General features: G+C 46.6%; 1 protein-coding gene across 1 annotated transcript; it reads right to left on the bottom strand.

Moving 5' to 3' along the window:
- Positions 1–4,318: 4,318 nt before the first annotated feature.
- Positions 4,319–18,338, bottom strand: MUC20 (mucin 20, cell surface associated). The gene is made up of 4 exons (XM_061411376.1): positions 18,080–18,338; positions 9,888–12,020; positions 7,433–7,524; positions 4,319–4,678 (listed from the first exon to the last, which is right to left on the bottom strand). Exons 1-4 carry the CDS (start codon positions 18,177–18,179, stop codon positions 4,610–4,612), a joined length of 2,394 nt encoding a protein of 797 aa, XP_061267360.1. The 5' UTR covers positions 18,180–18,338; the 3' UTR covers positions 4,319–4,609.
- Between the last annotated feature and the right edge of the window lie 2,134 nt (positions 18,339–20,472).

The raw sequence follows: 20,472 nt of genomic DNA, 5'->3' as shown, positions 1-20,472 counted from the left end.
TTCAAAAGCATCAGTTCTTTGGCACTCAGCTTTCTTTATAGTCCAACTCTCACATCCATACATGACTACTGAAAAAAGCCATAGCTTTGACTAGACAGACCTTTGTTGGTAAAGTAATGTCTCTGCTTTTTAACATGCTGTCTAGGTTGGTCATAGCTTTTCTTCCAAGGAGGAAGCATCTTTTAATTTCATGGCTGAAATCTACAAAATGCTATGATACTTGAGACAATGAAATACTATTCAGCACTAAAAAGATATAAGCTACTAAGCCATGAGAAGACAAGAAGGAAAGTTTACGTACCTTATGATTCCAAATATATGATGTTCTGGATAAGGCAAAACTATGGCATTGGTTAAAAAAAAAAAAAAAATCAGTGGTGTCCAGGGACTTAAGAGGAAGGGAAGGATGAATCAGCAGAGCACAGAGGATATTTAGGGCAGGAAAATTACTCTGTACATCACTGATGGCAAATGCATGTTATAATACATTTGTCAAAACCCATAAAATATACAACACCAAGAGTGAAGGTTAACATAAACAATGGACTTTGGGTGCTAATAATATATGATCATAGGTTCATCAATTGTAACAAATGCACTCTGATGGGGGATGTCAATGGTGGGGGAGATTGTAAGGTGTTGGGGAAAGGGGCTATATGGGAATTCTCTGTACTTTTGGCTCATTTTTACTATGAACATAAAACTACTCTAAAAAATAAAATTTATTAACTAAAAAACAGTAAAAATTCATGTTCAGACACCAAACTTCTTCTCCCATTGAGAGATGAAGAAGGAGCAGAAAGACAGAATGTGCATGATGGATGATCCTATCAGAAGCAGCAGTGCTGTCCAAAGCCTAAGAGAAGGTTGGGGGTTTGCCACAGCAGAAGGAAACTCACAGACTGGAAAAAGGGAAGAAGTGGGGACACTGGTAGGAGAGGAGGCATTAAAAGTAGGGTTGCCAGATTTAGAATAAAATTACAGGAAGCCCAGTTAAATTTGAATTATTTACAAATGAAATTTCAGCATAAAATTCCTGTGAACTATTTTGGACATCCATATATTTTAAAAAGAACTCATTGTTTATCTGAAATTTTACTCTAACTGGTTGTCTTATATTTTATCTGGCAACCTGGTCAAAATGGTTGGGATGCTGTGCATAGAGAGAGGGTGTCACGGCAAAGGAGGATGGCACCTGGGAAGAACAGGCTTAAATCAAGGACACAGCTGCACGTTTCCATCAACTCCCTGGCTCTGTGATTCTGTCACTTATACACCTGAAATAAAGAACTGATGGGCTCTTCTTCAGGGCTGCAGGCAGAGAAGAAGGAGCAGATCATTCATCCCCACCTCTGGTTGGTGACAGGCGGCTGAGACACTCTCAGTGGGCACTGGGGGTCAAAGGAAGCTGTTTGGGGAGAGGTTTGAACACAGATACCCCTGCCCAGCCTTCCCTGCTCTCAGGAACCTTCCAAAAACTCCCTGTGGGCCTGAGAAAAGCAGCTTTTAATGACCAGGGTAACGCATAATTGATCACTGACAGGATATACCAATGTACTTATTTATTGATACCAAAAACATGCCCACTCATTGGAATTTAGGGTGCATCTATGGGATTAGTTACCATTCACTGCTTTCTGCTGCCTGGTGGCTGGTCCCCCTCACAAGGGATGAAGGAAGGACAAGCCGAGGCAGAGGCTTCAGTTAAAGTCTATCATCAGAAAAGTTCCACCTGCTGTTGTCCTCACCACGGCCTTGCATTTTTGCCTTCTGAGTCTGCGCTGAGTCACAGGCGACTTTAGACAGGCTGTCTTGTTTAGTCCCCACCCACCTTTGTCTTCATGAAATATGTGGCATCTTCATCTCACATATACACACCTTTGAAGCTTAAATAATTGGAGAATTTTCTCCAAGCACTGATGGTTCTTGCTGGTTTGGTAACTTCTGCTAACTTTGGTCATTTCCAGTAATTCTCCTTCCCTCTTTCTCTCTCTTTCACACACACACACAGAAGCATAATTAAACTCTTACACCTTAATTCCTAAATACTTCTATCAATAGTTGATGTAGCCCATATTTTACAGATTTTTTTAGCTTCCGATATTAGAAATCACCACTGTATGTACATGTATGTCCTTATATGTATGTAATTAAGATTAAATTATCCACTTTAATAGGTATCATCTGTTTCAAAGAAAGGAAGAAAAACGATTTTAAAATTGGATTTATACAACAGCAGTGTTATATAAGCTGCTGTCCATTCATGCCTAACTATAGTGCAGCTTAATTATATATTTTTTTCAAATATATCATTAAATTTATCAAATTTAAGAAATTAAATATACATTCTATTCAACACTGAATGCCATTTTCTTACCTTTTAAAGCCCAGTGCTCATATTTCAAGGTCATCTGCTCACATGGCCCATCACCTAAGTCATTCAGCAAATATCTAAGTGCTCTCCATGGCTCTGTGCTAGGTTCTGTGGCTACAGAGATGGGTATTATATGGTGCTTTGTCCTGATTTAACAAAACTGTAAATAAGTAAATCAAGACATAGCATGTTAAGCGTAAAGAAGAAATGAAGAGACTAAGAAATTAACTCCTCTTTAGGGAATTTGAGAAAAGCCACCGTGAGAAGGTGCTGGATGGACTGGGCTTCTAAGCATGAATAGGAGTTTTCCTCTCTGCTAACTTTAAACCATGTGGGAAGAGACATCTTTGAATTCCCCAAGGCACACAACACGGTCTTTCTTCTGTTGTTGGTGTTGAACAAATACACTGAGATGAAAGTTTACATTATTTTTGTCCAATCTACTTTGTAAAACTCCACTCTGCAAAAGGAAGCGGGTCAATTAAATACACATACTCCCCTTATTCAGAGTCATATCCTAGTTGTTATATTTCCTTCTTTTACTTAACAAATATTTACTGAGACCCTTTTATGTGCCAGGCACTGTCCTAGACACAGGGATACTGCAATGTATAAACTCTTCATTCTAGTTGAAGAAGACGTAATAAATAAGACAAATAAAGTATGTGTTATGTCAGGCTGTGATCAGTGTTACAGAGAAAAAGCAGAGGAGAGTGGTCAGTTAGACCCACTGAGAAGGTGGGAGAGGCGGAGGAGTTAACCATGTGGATGTCTGGAGGAGAAGCGTTCTAAGCAGACTGAGCATGCATTCAGGACCTGACACATTTGAGGAACAGCAGGTAAGTCAGTGGGGCTCATGTGCAGTGAGCAAGTTCAAGAGGCTGGAGGAGGTGTGCGGCTCATGTACAGTTTTGCAGGCCACTGTAAGAGTGTGGTTTCTTCTGTGAATAACATGAGGGTTAAGAGCAAAGGAGTGGCAGAGTCTGCCATACCTTATAGAAGGACAGCTCTGGCTGATGTTCCAGGACTAGACAAGGGGTGAAGGGTAAAGGTAGAGACAGGGAGACCTGTTAGGAAGATACTAGTCACCCAGGTGAGAGATGATGTCAACTTGGACCAGGGTGAGAGCAGTGAAGATGGGATCACATGCTGAGCATATTTTGATGACACTAGAGCCAACAGAATTTCTTCATGAACTGGATTTATAATGTGAAAGAAAAAAAAAAAACCCAGAGAAATAAGAAAGAGTTCCTTGCAATTGACGTTAACTGAGATGAGGAAGATGTAGGCAGAGCAGGTTTAGGGGTAAGCTGAGTACTTTGATCTTGGAAATATTGAATATAAGGTGCCCCTTGGTGGAGATCCACTCAGAACCACGCACAAGGAGAGGCTGAACATATACATTAACAATGGTTTTGTTAGATACAACTAGACAACTCCAGACAACCAGAGGTGGGATTTTAGACATGTCTTTCTCCTCCCCTCCTCTTCTCAATTCTTTTTTCTCCTTCCTCGGTCCTTTTGAATTTCTCTAAGCTTTAAAAGCAAGTTTTACTTCTATAATAGAAAAAAGTCCACATTTAATTTTTAAAAGACAATATGACTTGTGAGTTATGGGGAAGGAATGATTGAGCACTGCTTGTCAAGAACTTGAAATTCAAGTCAATTTACCAAGCATTCTCTGTGATCCTACTCCAGCCCAGGTGTTCTTCCGGGTTCAAGGAATCCTGAGATAAATAGATGTGGGTCCTGATCTGAAGGAGCTCACAGTTCAGCAGGCCTCAGGACCAGTGCTGTAATCAAATTTCAACCCAAGAACCAGAGAAGCATGAAGGAGGGAGGTAGCGGTGAAGGTGCACAAAATTCCTGTACCATATAAAGTTATCCCTGAGCCACACTGAGTATACTTTTAACGCTGGATGCAAGCACACAACAGGTGAAAGATGGGGGATCAGCTCACTCTTTACTGAAGTACAACACATATGCCAGCGGAAGCCCAAGGTCATCTGTGCAACAAGGGGCAGACCCCACCCCCTCCCTACACACTACCCCCAGGCATATGTGAGCCAGGGTCCCACTATTGGGTCTGGGTAAGGCCATGATCTGCTGATCTACATGGGAACCTTCCAGGTACATGTCTTCACAGTCACATGGCTCCAGATGTGGTGGGGCCCAGGTCACAGGCAGAACTTCTCCCTTCCGCACGCAGCCGTGCCTGGTTGCAGCTGGTGTTCTTCAGCCACTCCTGACACGCAGCAGGGAGACTTGGACAGGAAACGCAAGCATGTCCAGTTTATGGCTGATCTGGTAGGCAAAAGGAAAAGGTGGTACTTCCAGCCCTTGTGGCCCGTGAGCTCACCACAGGCCAAGAACAGGAAGGGACAGAGGACGTATGAAGAGGCCAGTAGCACTTCCTGAGCTTCCTGCAGGCTGGGCACAGGCTCTGTCATTCCTACCATTTAAATCCCGCAGTAACATTTATAAAGCAGGGACTTCTCTGGGAGCTCCTGCCTGTCAAGGCAGGAGACTCGGTTCCATCCCTAGCTCAGGGAGAAACCTTGGAGAAGGGAATGGCAACCCACTCCAGGATTCTTGCCTGGGAAAATCCCATGGACAGAGAAGCCTGGTGGGCTATAGTCCAGGGGGTCACAAGAGAGTTGGACATGATTTAGAGATTGAACAACAAAAAACCTTATAAAGCAAGTTATGTGTGTGTGTGGGTGTGTACGCACACGTGTGTGTGTGTGTGCTCAGTAATGTCGAGCTGTGTGCAAACCTTTGGACTGTAGCCCACCAGGCTCCTGTTTCCATACAATATTTCAGACAAGAATACTGGAGTGGGTTGCCATTTCCTCCTTCAGGGGATTTTCCCATCCCAGGGATTGAACCTGCATCTCTTGTGTCTGCTACATTGCTGGGGGATTCTTTACTGCTGAGTCATCGGGGAAGCCCCATAAAGCAGGTAGTACTAGCCTCATTTTACAAGGGAGGAAAGTAATACGGAGTAACTTACAGAAGTTCACACAGTTAGGAACTGGAGCTCATACTCAGATCTACCTAACTGCAAAGCTTCTTGTTTGACCTCTGAGCTTTCACCAGTAACCAGCTCACAGCAGAAACTGATACCCAACACCTGCATGGCCTGGTTCCTACACCTCAACTGATCTGCTCCCATCTCCACACCTTCTTTCTGACCTCTGAAATAGTTTCCAGTTTGAGGGGTTCAAATCTGACATAGCTTTAGCTGATTCACACTTGCTACTTGGATTATCATGTGCCCTGGGAATCTGTCATTTATTTGGCTGTCCCTCTTCAAAACCCCATGCTGTGTTCGTTGTTTAGTTGATAAATCATGTTTGACTCTTCTGAGACCCCATGGACCCCATGGACTATAGCCTGCCAGGCTACACTGGAGTGGGTTGCTGTTTCCTTCTCCAGGGGATCTTCCCCACCCAGGGTTCAAACCTGCATCTCCTGCATTGGCAGGCAGATTTTTCACCACAGACCACCAGGGAAGCCATGTTCAGAGACTTTCTTATGGGAGTCCTAAGGCCCCCCTTCCACTAACAGACCTGCTGCTAAGTCACTTCAGTCATGTCTGACGCTGTGCGACCCCACAGATGGCAACCCACCAGGCTCCCCCGTCCCTGGGATTCTCCAGGCAAGAACACTGGAGTGGGTTGCCATTTCCTTCTCCAATGCATGAAAGTGAAAAGTGAAAGTGAAGTCACTCAGTTGCGTCCAACTCTTCGCAACCCCATGGACTGCAGGCTACCAGGCTCCTCCACCCATGGGATTTTCCAGGCAAGAGTACTGGAGTGGGGTGCCATTGCCTTCTCCAACTATTGGGCTCAAATATTCCCTCTTCCCATCATTCCTTGGCAGCAAGATGTGGACATAAGAGTTAGGCTGAGCTGACTCATTCTAACCTTCCAGTGACTCACACCATCCCCCCAAAATACAATCCCAGAATTCCAGCACTAGAAGCTTTGTCCAGGGATCTGGGTTTTAGGAGAATTTTCCCAGCTTCTACAAATACAATCTTGATGTCCATCTAGAGCATACATCTATGGTTTTTTTCCCCTTCTGTCTAGCATGCCTACTTCCTTTGTAGTCTCTCATTCCATTCCATGTGGTTCAGGTCAGGCTGTCGGTTGTGGTAGCCCTTCCACGTCCATGAGCTCAGGCCTTCCTTAGGAGGCACTTGGCAAAGACAAGTGCCTTGTGAATCTGGCGCTGTCACAGCTGCCTTTCCTTACATATGAAAGACTCTGCGAAATGAAGGGAGCAGAGCTAAGAGGGGAAAAGAAAAGGAAAATCCTGATGATTCTGTTTGAGCTTCTGGATCCAGCCAGAGCTGAAGCTGGACAGCCACTTCTAGGTTTTTTAGCCAATTCCCTGCCTTTTAAATAAGCTCCCATGCATTGGGTTGCTGCCACGTGCAACTAAAGTCCTGACTATCTGTCCATTAATAACATTAACCTTCTCCCAGGGGCCAGAAAGCCTGATCTTCCTAGGGCCTAAGGAAATTGGGATGAGGGAAAGAATTTTTTTTTTTTTTAATATAGCAGAGAGGGGAGTTTAGTACTCAGACAAAAACAGGCAGAAACAAAGCCAGGGAGAGATTCTTAGATTTCATTCCTAACACTCCACAAGAAACTGCTGCTGCTGCTGCTAAGTCGCTTCAGTCGTGTCCGACTCTGTGCGACCCCATAGATGGTAGCCCACCAGGCTCCCCCATCCCTGGGATTCTCCAGGCAAGAACACTGGAGTGGGTTGCCATTTCCTTCTCCAATGCATGAAAGTGAAAAGTGAAAGTGAAGTCGTTCAGTCATGTCCGACTCTAGCGACCCCATGGACTGCAGCCTACCAGGCTCCTCCGCCCATGGGATTTTCCAGGCAAGAGTCCTGGAGTGGGGTGCCATTGCCTTCTCCACCACAAGAAACTAGACCCTCCCTAATGTAGCAGCAGCTCTTCTGTATCCTGCAGATCTTCCCCAGCATCTCCAAGAACCTGTCGCTCTCCTCCACTCCCCGGCACAAAGAGTGCCTGCTCACCTGATGCATCAGCCTCTCTGCCACGCTGGGGTCAGTGAGGTCTTCAGGGGAGGCCACGTTCAGCCTCAGGAGGAGGAAGCCTCCATCTGCGCCTGCAAGTTGAGAACCGTGAGAAGACAAAAGCATGGGTAAGTCATTTCCCGAATCAGGATGTGAGCTGTGGTCTCCAGCTTCTGTCCCTACTCTGTAGATGTGCGCCTACGCTCATGTATAAGTGTGTCTGTGTTCACACAGAGTGTTCCCTCTCTTCACTGCAGAGAAAAGATGCCTTCTCTCCAGTAACTGGACCCATCATAATGTCCTCCCAACAAGAGGGAAGAAAATGAGCAGTAAAGGCCCCCTCCACATGTGGAGAAGTCAAAAGAGTAGTATGAGGAAGGAGAAATGAAAGTGGATCTAGAATATTCTGAAGGCCTGGGAGCCTTGGATGAAGCTGTTGGGAACGGGGCCAGCCAGAGAAAGGCCGCAGAGAAGCTGGTCTCTGAGGGGGTGTGCTTGGCCAGTTCTTCCAGCTCTAAGGTGGCAGCTGTCTTTCAATCCAGCCTTCCTGACTTAGAGGCTTTGTAGACAACTTCATTCTTTCCTTGAGCCTTAAGCTTTACCTGCCACCTTTTAGTCAATTCTTCCTATCAGAATACTATTGGAATTAATCCAGCAATTGCACTTCTAGAAGTTTATCCTACAGAAAATAACACAACTGAAAAATGTATTATTTACTGCAGCACTGTTCATGATAACAAAAATACTGGAAATGACCTAAATGTCCATCCAGAAAACATGGGTTAAAAAATTATGGTAAAACAAAATACTGAGAAGCCATGCCAAAAGATAGCTTTGTATCAAGAGATCTGTGTTTATCACATGTCGCATTTGCATAAAAAAGAAGAAGATAGATATTGTCTATAGCTATATGATATAGTATCAATATCTATATTATATTGCTGTAATAAAAGGTATCTTCCCTCTTCCTTTTTATGCTTCCGTGTGCATACTGCATGTCCAGAAGAGGATTCACAACAAAGTGATACCATCAGATATGTATGAAGGGCAAACTGGGTAATGAGGGGACAGCAATAGAAGAAAGCCATTTTAAGATATAATCTATATACTTATTGAAATTTAAATCATGTCAATGTATCATCTAATCAACACATAATACATGAAATCTTTTTAAAAGAAAAATATTAATACATTAAGCTTTAAAAATCAAAGCACAACAGGAGACTCTCAGTTTTGGAATCAAACAGACTTTCATTTGGAATTCCACTGCTCCTTTTTTAACCGTCTTTAAATGTATTTCCTCACTTGTCAGGTAGAGTAAGAACACCCACTTCATAAAATGGTTTTGAAGGTTTAGTTAGAGGAGATAACATGCAAAGCCTGCCATCAGAGACAACCTTCAGCTGCTGCCATGCTTACTGGCTGTGAAATGTTTTTCTATCACCTCTGCCTGAAATTCAAAAGATATTCAGTAAGGTGGTTGTGATTAATATTTTTATTTCACCTTCCCCAAAAGGCCTGGCAAGCAGAAGATACTGCTGGGATGAGGCATGAGGAAAGATGATGGGAAGTGAAGGTGAAGTCTCCATGCTGACTAGAAGCTGGGCTGACTGCTGACAAGGGACTTCTTCCCTACAGAAGTTGTTTCCAGGTATAGCTTTCAACTCCCAAATCTTTGTCCAATTTATTGATTGATTTTTAAGCCATCATTTACACTTGCAAGTGCTATTTAATTGCTGTCAGGTCCGACTCTTTGCAACCCCATAGACTGTAGCCCGACAGCCTCCTCTGTCTGTGGGATTTCCCAGGCAAGAATACTGGAGTGGGTTGCATTTCCTTCTCCAGGGGATCTTCCTGACCCAGGGGCTGAACCTGCTTCTCCTGCTTGACACCTGGGAAGCCCCCACCATTTATGTTACCAATCTCATAAAGTGCATCCTGCGAGCTAAACTCTCATGGGGTCCCAGCTGCTCAGAGGGCAGCCCCTTGGGCCTTATTTCCACTTGGAGTAGCTCTGGCTGAACCAGAGGCTTTCAGAGCATGAAGGCTATGTCTTTTAAATAAAATTTGGCCCCTTCCTGGTGCACAGTAGTTACTCAACAGTTAACCTCATAGAATGGCAGAACTGGAAAGGACCTCACTGCAACCCCCTCCAGCTACTGGCAGTGAAACTGAGGCTCAGAGGGGAAAAGCCAGGCCGGGACCTGTCCTACATCACTCAGGGCAAAGACAGGATTCCAAACCATTTCTCCACACTTCCAGCACTGAACTTTCTCCATACCCTACCTTAATTCTGCTTCTTACTGGTTTTGTTACTAGAACATCATGAAGAGGTGACATCTGAGACAGGGCTCAGAGGAAGCCTCCAGATTCATTTTTCCTTTCTCCCATCTCCTTAAACACACAGATGCCAAACTTCAAATTCCCAAAGATTACACACGGGGGAGCCACTCACCTGGGGTAATATCTGTCCACCTTGTCCGAGCAGTGCTGGCCGAGGTTGTTGAGGGCTTCCCTCCACCTGCGCTGGCTGTTTTCAAGGTCTTTGCTGAGTCTGTGGTCTTGGCTGAGGTGACGCTTGTTTCTGAGCTACTGTTGGTCGAGGCTGTGATCTTGCTTGAGGAGACACTTGTTTCTGGGCTGCTCTTGGCTGAGGCTGTGGGGCTGCTGTTGGCTGAGGCTGTGATCTCGGTTGAGGAGACACTTGTTTCTGGGGTGCTGTCGGCTGAGGCTGTGGGGCTGCTGTTGGCTGAGGCTGTGGTCTTGGCTGAGGTGACGCTTGTTTCTGAGCTACTGTTGGTCGAGGCTGTGATCTTGCTTGAGGAGACACTTGTTTCTGGGCTGCTCTTGGCTGAGGCTGTGGGGCTGCTGTTGGCTGAGGCTGTGATCTCGGTTGAGGAGACACTTGTTTCTGGGGTGCTGTCGGCTGAGGCTGTGGGGCTGCTGTTGGCTGAGGCTGTGGTCTTGGCTGAGGTGACGCTTGTTTCTGAGCTACTGTTGGTCGAGGCTGTGATCTTGCTTGAGGAGACACTTGTTTCTGGGGCGCTGTCGGCTGAGGCTGTGGGGCTGCTGTTGGCTGAGGCTGTGGTCTTGGCTGAGGTGACGCTTGTTTCTGAGCTACTGTTGGTCGAGGCTGTGATCTTGCTTGAGGAGACACTTGTTTCTGGGCTGCTCTTGGCTGAGGCTGTGGGGCTGCTGTTGGCTGAGGCTGTGATCTCGGTTGAGGAGACACTTGTTTCTGGGGTGCTGTCGGCTGAGGCTGTGGGGCTGCTGTTGGCTGAGGCTGTGGTCTTGGCTGAGGTGACGCTTGTTTCTGAGCTACTGTTGGTCGAGGCTGTGATCTTGCTTGAGGAGACACTTGTTTCTGGGGTGCTGTCGGCTGAGGCTGTGGGGCTGCTGTTGGCTGAGGCTGTGGTCTTGGCTGAGGTAACACTTGTTTCTGGGATGCTGTCAACCATAGACAGATGGAAAGAAGGAAGAGAGCTCCTGCTGATAGGGGGAATGGGCCCACTGGGTGTGGTGTGTGTGGCAGAAGTCTCTGAGGAGGTGGAACTCGTGGTGGAGGTTTCTTCGGAGAAGCTGTAGACCATAGCTGAGAACCCAGCAGGGGAAGTCACTTTGCTTACTATTGTCGCATCCTCTGTGAAGACTGGAATTATCCCTGAGATACTGATGTCGCTTGTTGTCTCAACAGAGAGGGCTGAGCTTTCTTCCAAGAGGTTCTTGCTGACTGTCACCAAGGTTCCACTTGGGGTGGTAGCCTTGGCTGCTGTCGTTTCCTTTTCTGGGGTGCTACTGAGGATGACTGTGACCACAGGTGTGACTAATTCCGTGGCGTGGGCTATTGTCCAGGTCTCAGCAGAGGTTGTATTCCTAGTAAGGTGTGATTTTGCTTCAGTGGAGTCAGGCAAGGCTGACCTCTCAGTGGGGGACAGGGCCTGTCCTCCTGAGGAGCTGTAATCTATGTGTGAGGTCCCAGGGATGGCAGCAGTTGGTTCTGTTTCCGTAACTCTGCAGTTGATCACCTTGATGTTGGTGATGTAGGTAACCAAGGCTTTCGTCAGAGCAGTGATGTCTGCTGACAGGGCTTGTGAGGTGGTGATGGCTGGAACTGAGCTCTCAGAGGAGGCACTGCTCTCTGAGGATAGGGCCTCAGTTTCTCCAGAAGTGTGAATGAATCTCAAGATTCTCTTTGCTTCTTCAGAGCTGTCAAAAGTGCAAAGGTTCTCAAAGACAACTTTCCAGAGCTCACTGCCTGTGACAGTGTCCACTGTGGTCCTTACACGTCCTGTGGGGCTGCCACCTGTGGATGACGCCACCGTGGGAGTAGTGATCACAGCTGTGAACTTGGAAGGCTTTCTTGTCATGAGAGCCATGGTCTTGTCTTCCCTGGTCTCTGCTTCTGAAATGGTGCCGCCTCTGATGAAGGTCTTATCAAAGGTCTGGGTGCTCAGGGTTTGAGTTTCCCAAGAGATGTGGTTTGACACAGAGGGCTCAATGAGGTCAGTAGCCTGAAAGCCTTCCTCTGAGCTTGTCCAGACCTCCGGAGTGACAGCAGGCAGCTCTGTGTGGCCTGATCCACTGGGGCCTGTGTTGGGTAAGAGCAACTCTGTGAGCTGTGAATCCCAGGGCACTAACTTGACACAGGCTCTTAGATTTATCCCTGGGCACTGCTGGGAGGAAGCAGGGAGGAGGGATCATTTGACCTTATTTTTCAACTATATTTTCAAGGAAGAGGAAGCGATATTGGGAAGACAGCCCCATGCAGCAGCCATGGAACTGGGATTGCCCTGGCTGAGGTCCTCTGATGGCCCACTTGAGGCAAAGAAGTATGAAGTGAAGTCGCTCAGTCATGTCAGACTCTTTGCGACCCCATGGAGGGTAGCCTACCAGGCTCTGTGATCCATGGGATTTTCCAGGCAAGAATACTGGAGTGGGCTGCCATTTCCTACTCCAGGGGATTGAACCCGGGTCTCCTGCATTGCAGACAGACGCTTTACCGTCTGAGACACTAGGGAAGCCCTTTAGGGAAGCACTTGAGGCAAGCCAGCCCCCAAATCGAGACACTTATTGGTCTGAAGCCATCAAAGTGAATGTGTGGCCAGGATCCCAATTCAAGGGGGAGCAAAGAAAAGCAGAAGATCCAAGTGAGCCAAGAACTGTGGAGCAGGAACCAAAACTCTCAGAACTTTCTGAAAGAATCCTTGTCACCTTCCTATAGAATTTTTTTAGCAAACTTCAGGAGTAGTGGAGGACAGAGACACCTGACCAATCGTAGTCCATGGGGTCACAAAGAGTCAGACACGATTTAGTGACTGAACAACAACTCCATAGGGCAGAATGTCTCTGCTTGCTTGAATGACCCTCTGAGGTCATGTGAGTGGAGGGCCAGCAGCCGTTTGTTCCCCAGGGGAGGCTGCAGCAGAATTATATATGAGCTGATAGATGCCTCTCCTGTCTGTCGAGGGGGAGGGGCCGAGGTATCTCTTGAGGCTGCTGCTGCTGCTGCTAAGTCGCTTCAGTCATGTCTGACTCTGTGCAACCCCATAGGCGGCAGCCCACCAGGCTCCTCTGACCCTGGGATTCTCCAGGCAAGAATACTGGAGTGGGTTGCCATTTCCTTCTCCAATGCATGCATGCATGTTAAGTTGCTTCAGTCGTGTCCGACTCTATGCGACCCTACAGACAGCAGCCCACCAGGCTCCTCTGTCCACAGGATTTTCTAGGCAAGAATATTGGAGTGGGTTGCTATTTCCTTCTCTGATCTCTTGAGGAGGGTTACCAAATTTAGCAAATAAAAATACAGGCTGCCCAGTTAAATTTGTCAGATAAATAAAGAATAATGCTAATGATAAATATTTTTTAGTATGTGTATTTCTCAGGTAATATTTATTGTTCAGTCCCTCAGTTATGTCTGACTCTTTTCGACCCCGTGGACTGCAGCACGCCAGGCTTCCCTGTCCTTAACCGTCTCCCAGAGCTCGTTCAAACTTACATCCATTGAGTCAGTGATGACATCCAACCATCTTGTCTTCTGGTGTCCCCTTCTCCTCCTGCCTTCAATCTTTCCCAGCATTGGGGTCCTTTCTAATGAGTTGGCTCTTTGCATCAGGTGGCCAAAGTTTTGGAGCTTCAGCTTCAGCATCAGTCCTTCCAATGAATATTCAGGGTTGATTTCCTTTAGGATTGACTGGTTGGATCTCCTTGCTGTCCAAAGGACTCTCAAGAGTCTTCTCCAACACCACAGTTCAAAAGCATCCGTTCTTTGGCACTCGGCCTCCTTTATGGTCTCTCACATCCATACGTGACTACTGGAAAAACCAAAGCTTTGACTATACAGACCTTGATAGGCAAAGCAATGTCTCTGCTCTTTAATATGTTGTCTAGGTTTGTCACAGCTTTTCTTTCAAGGAGCAAGCACCTTTTAATTTCATGGCTGCAGTCACCATCTGCAGTGATTTTGGAGCCCCTAAAAATAAATTCTGTCATTGTTTCCATTGTTTCCCTATCTATTTGCCATAAAGCGATGGGACTGGATGCCATGATCTTCATTTTTTGAATGTTGTGTTTTAAATCAGATTTTTCACTCTCCTCTTTCACCTTCATCAAGAGACTCTTTAATTCCTCTTTGCTTTCTGCCATAAGGGTGGTGTAATCTGCATATCTGAGGTTATTGATAGTCCTCCCGGGAATCTTGATTCCAGCTTGTACTTCATTCAGCCTGGCATTTCGCATGATGCACTCTGCATAAAAGTTAAGTAAGCAGGATGACAATATACAGCCTTGATGTACTCCTTTCCTAATTTTGAACCAGTCTATTGTTCCATGTCTGGTTCTAACTGTTGCTTCCTGACCTGCATACAGGTTTCTCAGTAGGCAGGTAAGGTGGTCTGGTATTTCTATCTCTTTAAGAATTTTCCACAGTTTGTTGTGATCCACACAGTCAAAGGCTTTAGCGTAATCACTGGAGCAGAAGTAGATGTTTTTCTGGAATTCTGTTGCTTTTTCTGTGCTCCAATGGATGTTGGCAATTTGATCTCTGGTTCCTCTGCCTTTTCTGACTCCAGCTTGAACATCTGGGAGTTCATGTTCACTTACTGTTGAAGCCTAGCTTGGAGAATTTTGAGCATTATTTTGCTAGCGTGTGAAATGAGTGCAATTGTGTGGTAGTTTGAACATTCTTTGGTATTGCCCTTCTTTGGGACTGGAATGAAAACTGACCTTTTCCAGTTGTGTGGCCACTGCCGAGTTTTCCAAATTTGCTGGCATAGTGAGTGCAGCACTTTCACAGCATCATCTTTAAAGATTTGAAATAGCTCAGCTGAAATTCCATCATCTCCACTAGCTTTGTTTGTAGTGATGCTTCCTAAAGCCACTTGATTTTGCACTCCAAGATGTCTGGCTCTAGGTCTGTGATCACACCATTGTGGTTATCTGGGTCATTAAGATCTTTTTTGTATAGTTCTTCTGTGTATTCTCGCCAACTCTTCTTAATATTTTCTGCTTCTGTTAGGTCCATACCATTTCTGTCCTTTATTGTGCCCATCTTTGCATGAAATGTTTCCATGGTATCTCTAATTTTCTTAAAGAGATCTCTAGTCTTTCCCATTCTATTGTTTTCCTCTATTTCTTTGCATTGTTCACTCAGGAAGGCTTTCTTATCTCTCCTTGCTATTCTTTGAAACTCTGCATTCAGATGGTATATCTTTTCTCCTTTGCCTTTTGCTTCTATTCTTTTCTCAGCTATTTGTAAGGCCTCGTCAGAGAACCATTTTACCTTTTTCCATTTCTTTTTCTTGGGGATGGTTTTGATCACCGCCTCCTGTACATGTAATATGTAAGACATACTGAAAAAGTCATTACCTGAAATTCAAATTTACCAAGTGTTTTATCTAGTAACCCTACTCTCAGAAGGAAAAAGACAAAAGCATATGCACACTTTTGGGGGGTTCTGATGGTTTAAGATGGCCTTTTCTGAGACCTACTGTCCCAGAAGTACCCAAGGACCCTCAGGAGGGCCAGCGCCATTTGGTCATCTCTCCCCAGGATATCAGAACAGGCCCTTGGCTTGTCCTCTTGTGTCTCCCCCTGGATGATGAAGGAACACTGGGCTGAGAGGCAAGAGACTGCGTTCTAGTCATAGCTGTGTTGCCTGCTAGCTGGAGTCTGATGATTTACTGGTGCAAATCCTGACTCTGTCTCCTACCAGTGAGCGTCTCCTACCTGCCTTGTCATGGGGGTGAGCAGCAGAGAGGAAGGGGAATACGGAAGCGCTTCCATTGCTAAGCCTTCCGGGGATCGTTAAGCATCCCTCCCCGAGCATGTCCTCTCAAGGAGTCACCTGAGAGCTCGCGACCTGCTTTCATACAGCAAGAGTTCCAGGCTGTGCCCACGTGCTGCTTATGCGGTCATGGCCCCTTGTTCTCACTGCCCATTCGGTGTTGTCTACCTACACACACAAATCACACTTTTCCAGGGATATACTTGCTTCTCCTCACTTCAGTTTCTCTGAGGCTCCTCAGTCCCCACAGCTGGAGGCAGAGCTTCTCTGCGGCAGCCCACACAGCCCGAAACCCAACCATGGGGTCTGATGCTGACCTCCCCTGACACATTTTCTTCCTTTCTTGGGAGCCCCGTGGTGTTATCCTGGTGTGGAACCTCCTCAGGCTTCTCAAACCCATCGCCTGTTCGTCTTCGGGGCTCTTACGACCCCCAACCCAACTCTCTTACCTGCCCAGGGTCTTCTCAAACAGAGCAAAGCCCATCCTGGCCCTTGATAGCTCTAGAGTGCTGCAGCTCTCCTGAACCATTTCCTCAAATCAAACTTGGGGAGAGGAAAGCATGTAGACTTTGGACCCAGAATTCGAGTCCCCTCTCCTCTGTTTGCTTGCCGCTTACCAAACTTGTGACCTGGCCAGGTCTCCTGGCTCCATGCCTGCGTTGTCCCATCTGTAGAATGGAGCTTGAGATACCTAATTCACTTGGTTGGGAACACTACATTAAATGTGTAGCACACACCTGGGAGATAATGAGTGCAGGAGGCAGTGTGGTCCAGTTTAGGCATGATGTGTGGAATAAAATCCTGGCTCTGCAGAGTTACTTCATGCTGGTAAGAAGCCTCAGTCTCCTCGCTTAGGCGGCAGGGGGTAGATGAGGGTAAGAATGTATCTCTCACAGGGTTATTGTGAGGATTAAAAAGCTAGTGACAGGGGTATATGCAAAATCTCTGTACCTTCCTTTCCATTTTGCTGTGAAACTAAAACTGCTCTAAAAAAATTAAGTTTCAAAAGACAATGTGTGATAATGATGTGTCACTGTAGATTTCTCAGTTGTAACGCATGTATATTTCTGGTGAGAGATGTTGATAATGGAGGGGGTGGTGAGAAGGTGGGAGACAAGGCTTCTTTAGGAATCATTGCACTTTCTGCTCAGTTTTGTTGTGAACCTAAAACTTCTCTAAAAAACACAGTCTATTTTTACAAAAGATAATGCATGTGACAAGCTTGGCACCATTTCTGTTACAGGTCAAGGTTCGTTCTTTTCTTTCATAAAAGCCCTGCCTCTCTCGGAATCCACCCTCCACAAGCCGCCTGTGACAGTCAGACTTTTCAAACAAAAACACGTTTTTACAATAAGCACCTACTGTATAACACAGGGAACTCTGATGAACGAACATCATGTGACAGCTTGGATAGGAGGGGAGTTTGGGGAGAATGGGTACGTGTATGTGTGTGGCTGGGTCATTTTGCTGTGCACCGGAAGCTATCACAACATTCTCAATCAGCTACACTCCAATATAAAATTTTTTTAAATTTAATGGACTTTTAAAGGAAATCTGTGCTAAAACATTAACTTGGAGGAGAAAGAATCTTGTCAAGCCACATTCTTTGGCTTTAATCAGATTTATCACCAGCCTGCACCTGCTGACTCCCTATTCTTCCCTCCACACATACTCACACCCCACAGGCATAAAGACAAACCCATAGCAACCTCACATTTGCATGGACTGCAGCCTCACACGCACTTAAGCTGACCCTTTGCCACTGTGTACTCTTTATCAATGACAGTCATACTTCAAGTGGGGCAGCCCAGGTGGCTCAGTGTTAAGAATCCATCTGCCAAGGTAGGAGCCGAAGGAGATGTGGGTTCGATCCCTGGGTTGAGAAGATGCTCTGGAGAAGGAAATGGCAACCCACCCTGGTATTCTTGCCAGGATAATCCTATGGACAGAGGAGTCCATGGGGTCACAAAAAACCAGATATGACTGAGAACACACGCACGCAATACTTCAAGTATAGTTTTATGCGTGCTCAGTCGCTTCAGTCATGTCCAACTCTTTGCCACCCTAGGGACTGAAGCCCACCAAGCTCCTCTGTCCATGGGATTCTCCAGACAAGAATACTGGAGTGGGTTGCTATGTCCTCCTCCAGGGGATCTTCCTGACTCAGGGATCAAACCCACATCTCTTATGTCTCCTGCATTGGCAGGCAGGTTCTTTACCACTAGCACCACCTGGGAAGGCTGTATAGCTTTTTGATTGATTGTAACTAACCCAAAAGAGCTACTTTCCCCCACAAAGAGCTGTAGTATAGAAACTCCCACCCAGAGTCAGGAGAGAAGCCCACAGGCACCCTCTCACCTCCTTACCTGCAGAGCTCCTGTGGGCCCCAGCCTCCCAGCAGCAGAAGAAAAGGGGCAGAGCCAGGCACCAGAGAAAGCTCATCGTAGCTGGGATTCCGGCCACCATTGCCAGCAGCTCTGCCCACTCCTCTCACTGCCACCTTTTCCTGCTTCCTCAACCCGCGGAGGATGGGCGGGCCGCCTGCTTAGGTGTGACTAGCTAGTTTCCAGGATGCAACCAGGTGATCACAAGTGCACAGGCTGAGAGCTGGCAGGCTGTGTGTCAGGACTGACAAGGAGCCAACCCTCCTGCCCCCCTTGACCACTGACTCCTCCTCCCTAAGTTTGAAGATACGGAATCCTTTCTACAGTGACATTCACCCCCTGGTTCCTGCAACCAGGGAAACCATGGCACAAAGTGTTTCATACATGCTCCCCCTTCCCACAAGCTTCCCCCGCCACCCTGCCCCCTGTGCATGGGATTTTGACTTCTAGTTAGAGAGACTTGGGTTTTATTCCTAATTCTGGACTTATTACCTCTATGAACATGAAAGTGAAAGTCTCGCGCAATAGTGTCCGACTCTTTGAGATCCCATGGACAGTCCATGGAATTCTCCAGGCCAGAATACTGGAGTGGGTAGCCTTTCCCTTCTCCAAGGGATCTTCCCACATTGGAGGCGGATTCTTTACCAGCTGAGCCTCAGGGAAGCCCTATTACCTCTATGGTCAAGGGCAAACTAAAGAGCTTTCTGAACCTCAACCTCCTGATCTGTAAAATGGGCCTAATCCTTACCTTACTGGGCTGTTTTTTGAGGATCACATGCAATAAAAAGGCTCTAACATAGCACCTACATACTTGGTGTTTATTGAAAACATATACATTTTAAATGCTCAATAAACGAACCCTGATGTCCACTCGGATCCTCAAGTCATATAAGGAACAGCCCCCTGAGGTTTGCAGGAGACAACTCTCTAGTGTAGGGAAGGACTCTGATCCCTAACATCCTTCTGTCTTTACATCCTGGGCTCCTCCGTGCCAGCCAGAGGCAGGGTCCTGTCCTGGGCCAGCCTGTAGGTGCAGGGCAGGGAGCGCACACCTCGAAGAAGGGAAAGGGTAAGTAACGGTAAGTCCTGTCCCCAGGCCTAGGAAGGGGGACACTGAGGGTAATAAATGAGGGAAGTTTAGGGATTTGGCCACAAGAAGGGGAATGAGGCTGCAGAATATATTTCAAATGCCCCAGTGAAGAATCTTATCCCCTCAAAGGACCCAGGACGTAGGCTGTTATGGCCATAACCAGAGGCCAGACAAGGTACCTTGGGGGTCTTAAGGCCAGAGTTTTGTGGAGAAAGCAGTTCTAGAGCAGAGGAAAGCTTGTTGGACAAGCATCAAGAAGACAAGCATCAAGAAACCACAAAAATCTCATGGCAGGAAGGAACTTTAAAGTGGAATCCAGAAGGTCTAGGCTCTGTTTCCAGCTCCTTCCTTAATTATGGCCTAGAGGCTGTGTGATCTTGCACAAGTTATTTGGCTTCTATGGGCCTCTGTCATGGCCTCTGAGGTCATCTTGGCCCTGACGGCTGAGGATCTGCTTCCTGTAAGACACTGGCTTCTAGAATTTCACCCTGGGGACTTCCCTCGCAGTCCAGTGATTAAGACTCCTCAGTTACAATGCAGAGCGTTTGGGTTGGGTCCGTGACTGGGGAATAAGATCCCACATGCCACAAAGGATGGCCAAAAGCTTTTTAAAAGTAAACTAAAAACAGAACCTCCCCTGTGTTGGGATAAAGGGCTCTGTGGCCTGGAAGGAGAAGGAAGTCATTCTAGGGAACGGGGTGGGGGTGAGGAGGGTGGGCAAGAAGACTCAACGAGAGGAGAGGGGGTCTGTCTGGGACTCAGCCCAGCACTTGGGATCAGGGATCCTGGACCCCAGTTCCAACCACACTGTTAATCTGTAGAGGCTTCCTGCCAGGCTGAGCCCTTCCACCATCCTGCTCAACCTCAGTCCTTCACTTTATAAAATGGGAGAAATGAATTTCCCTTTGGGGGAGTTTAGGAGGCCCTGGGGCCACAGCAAAGACCTGAATTCTATTTGATCAGATCTAGTAATGAGTCTAGCGGTCTGCAGTCCATGATGTCTCAGAGTCAGACTCGACTGAGTGACTGAGCATGCACACAGTAATGAGTGAGTGATTTAGTATGAAGTTTCACCCTTGAGAAAACAGGAGAAATTCAGCAAGAATGTGCTACCTTCTGCCATCTCCCTCTCCTCCTGACCCACCTGTCTGCCCCACCCCAGCGAGGAGAGAGACTTCCTCATTCCAGCAGCTGGTGGCTTAAACTACAGACCGAGGTACTCCAGGTACCCTTTTCACCCCCCACCATGGGATTTCCTTCTCTATTTCCTTTTTCTTTTCATCAT

Source organism: Bos javanicus, chromosome 1, assembly GCF_032452875.1.
Source record: "Bos javanicus breed banteng chromosome 1, ARS-OSU_banteng_1.0, whole genome shotgun sequence".
Lineage (NCBI taxonomy): Eukaryota > Metazoa > Chordata > Mammalia > Artiodactyla > Bovidae > Bos > Bos javanicus.
The sequence above is the reverse complement of the archived record's forward strand: the minus strand, read 5'-3'. Positions and strand labels throughout refer to the sequence as shown.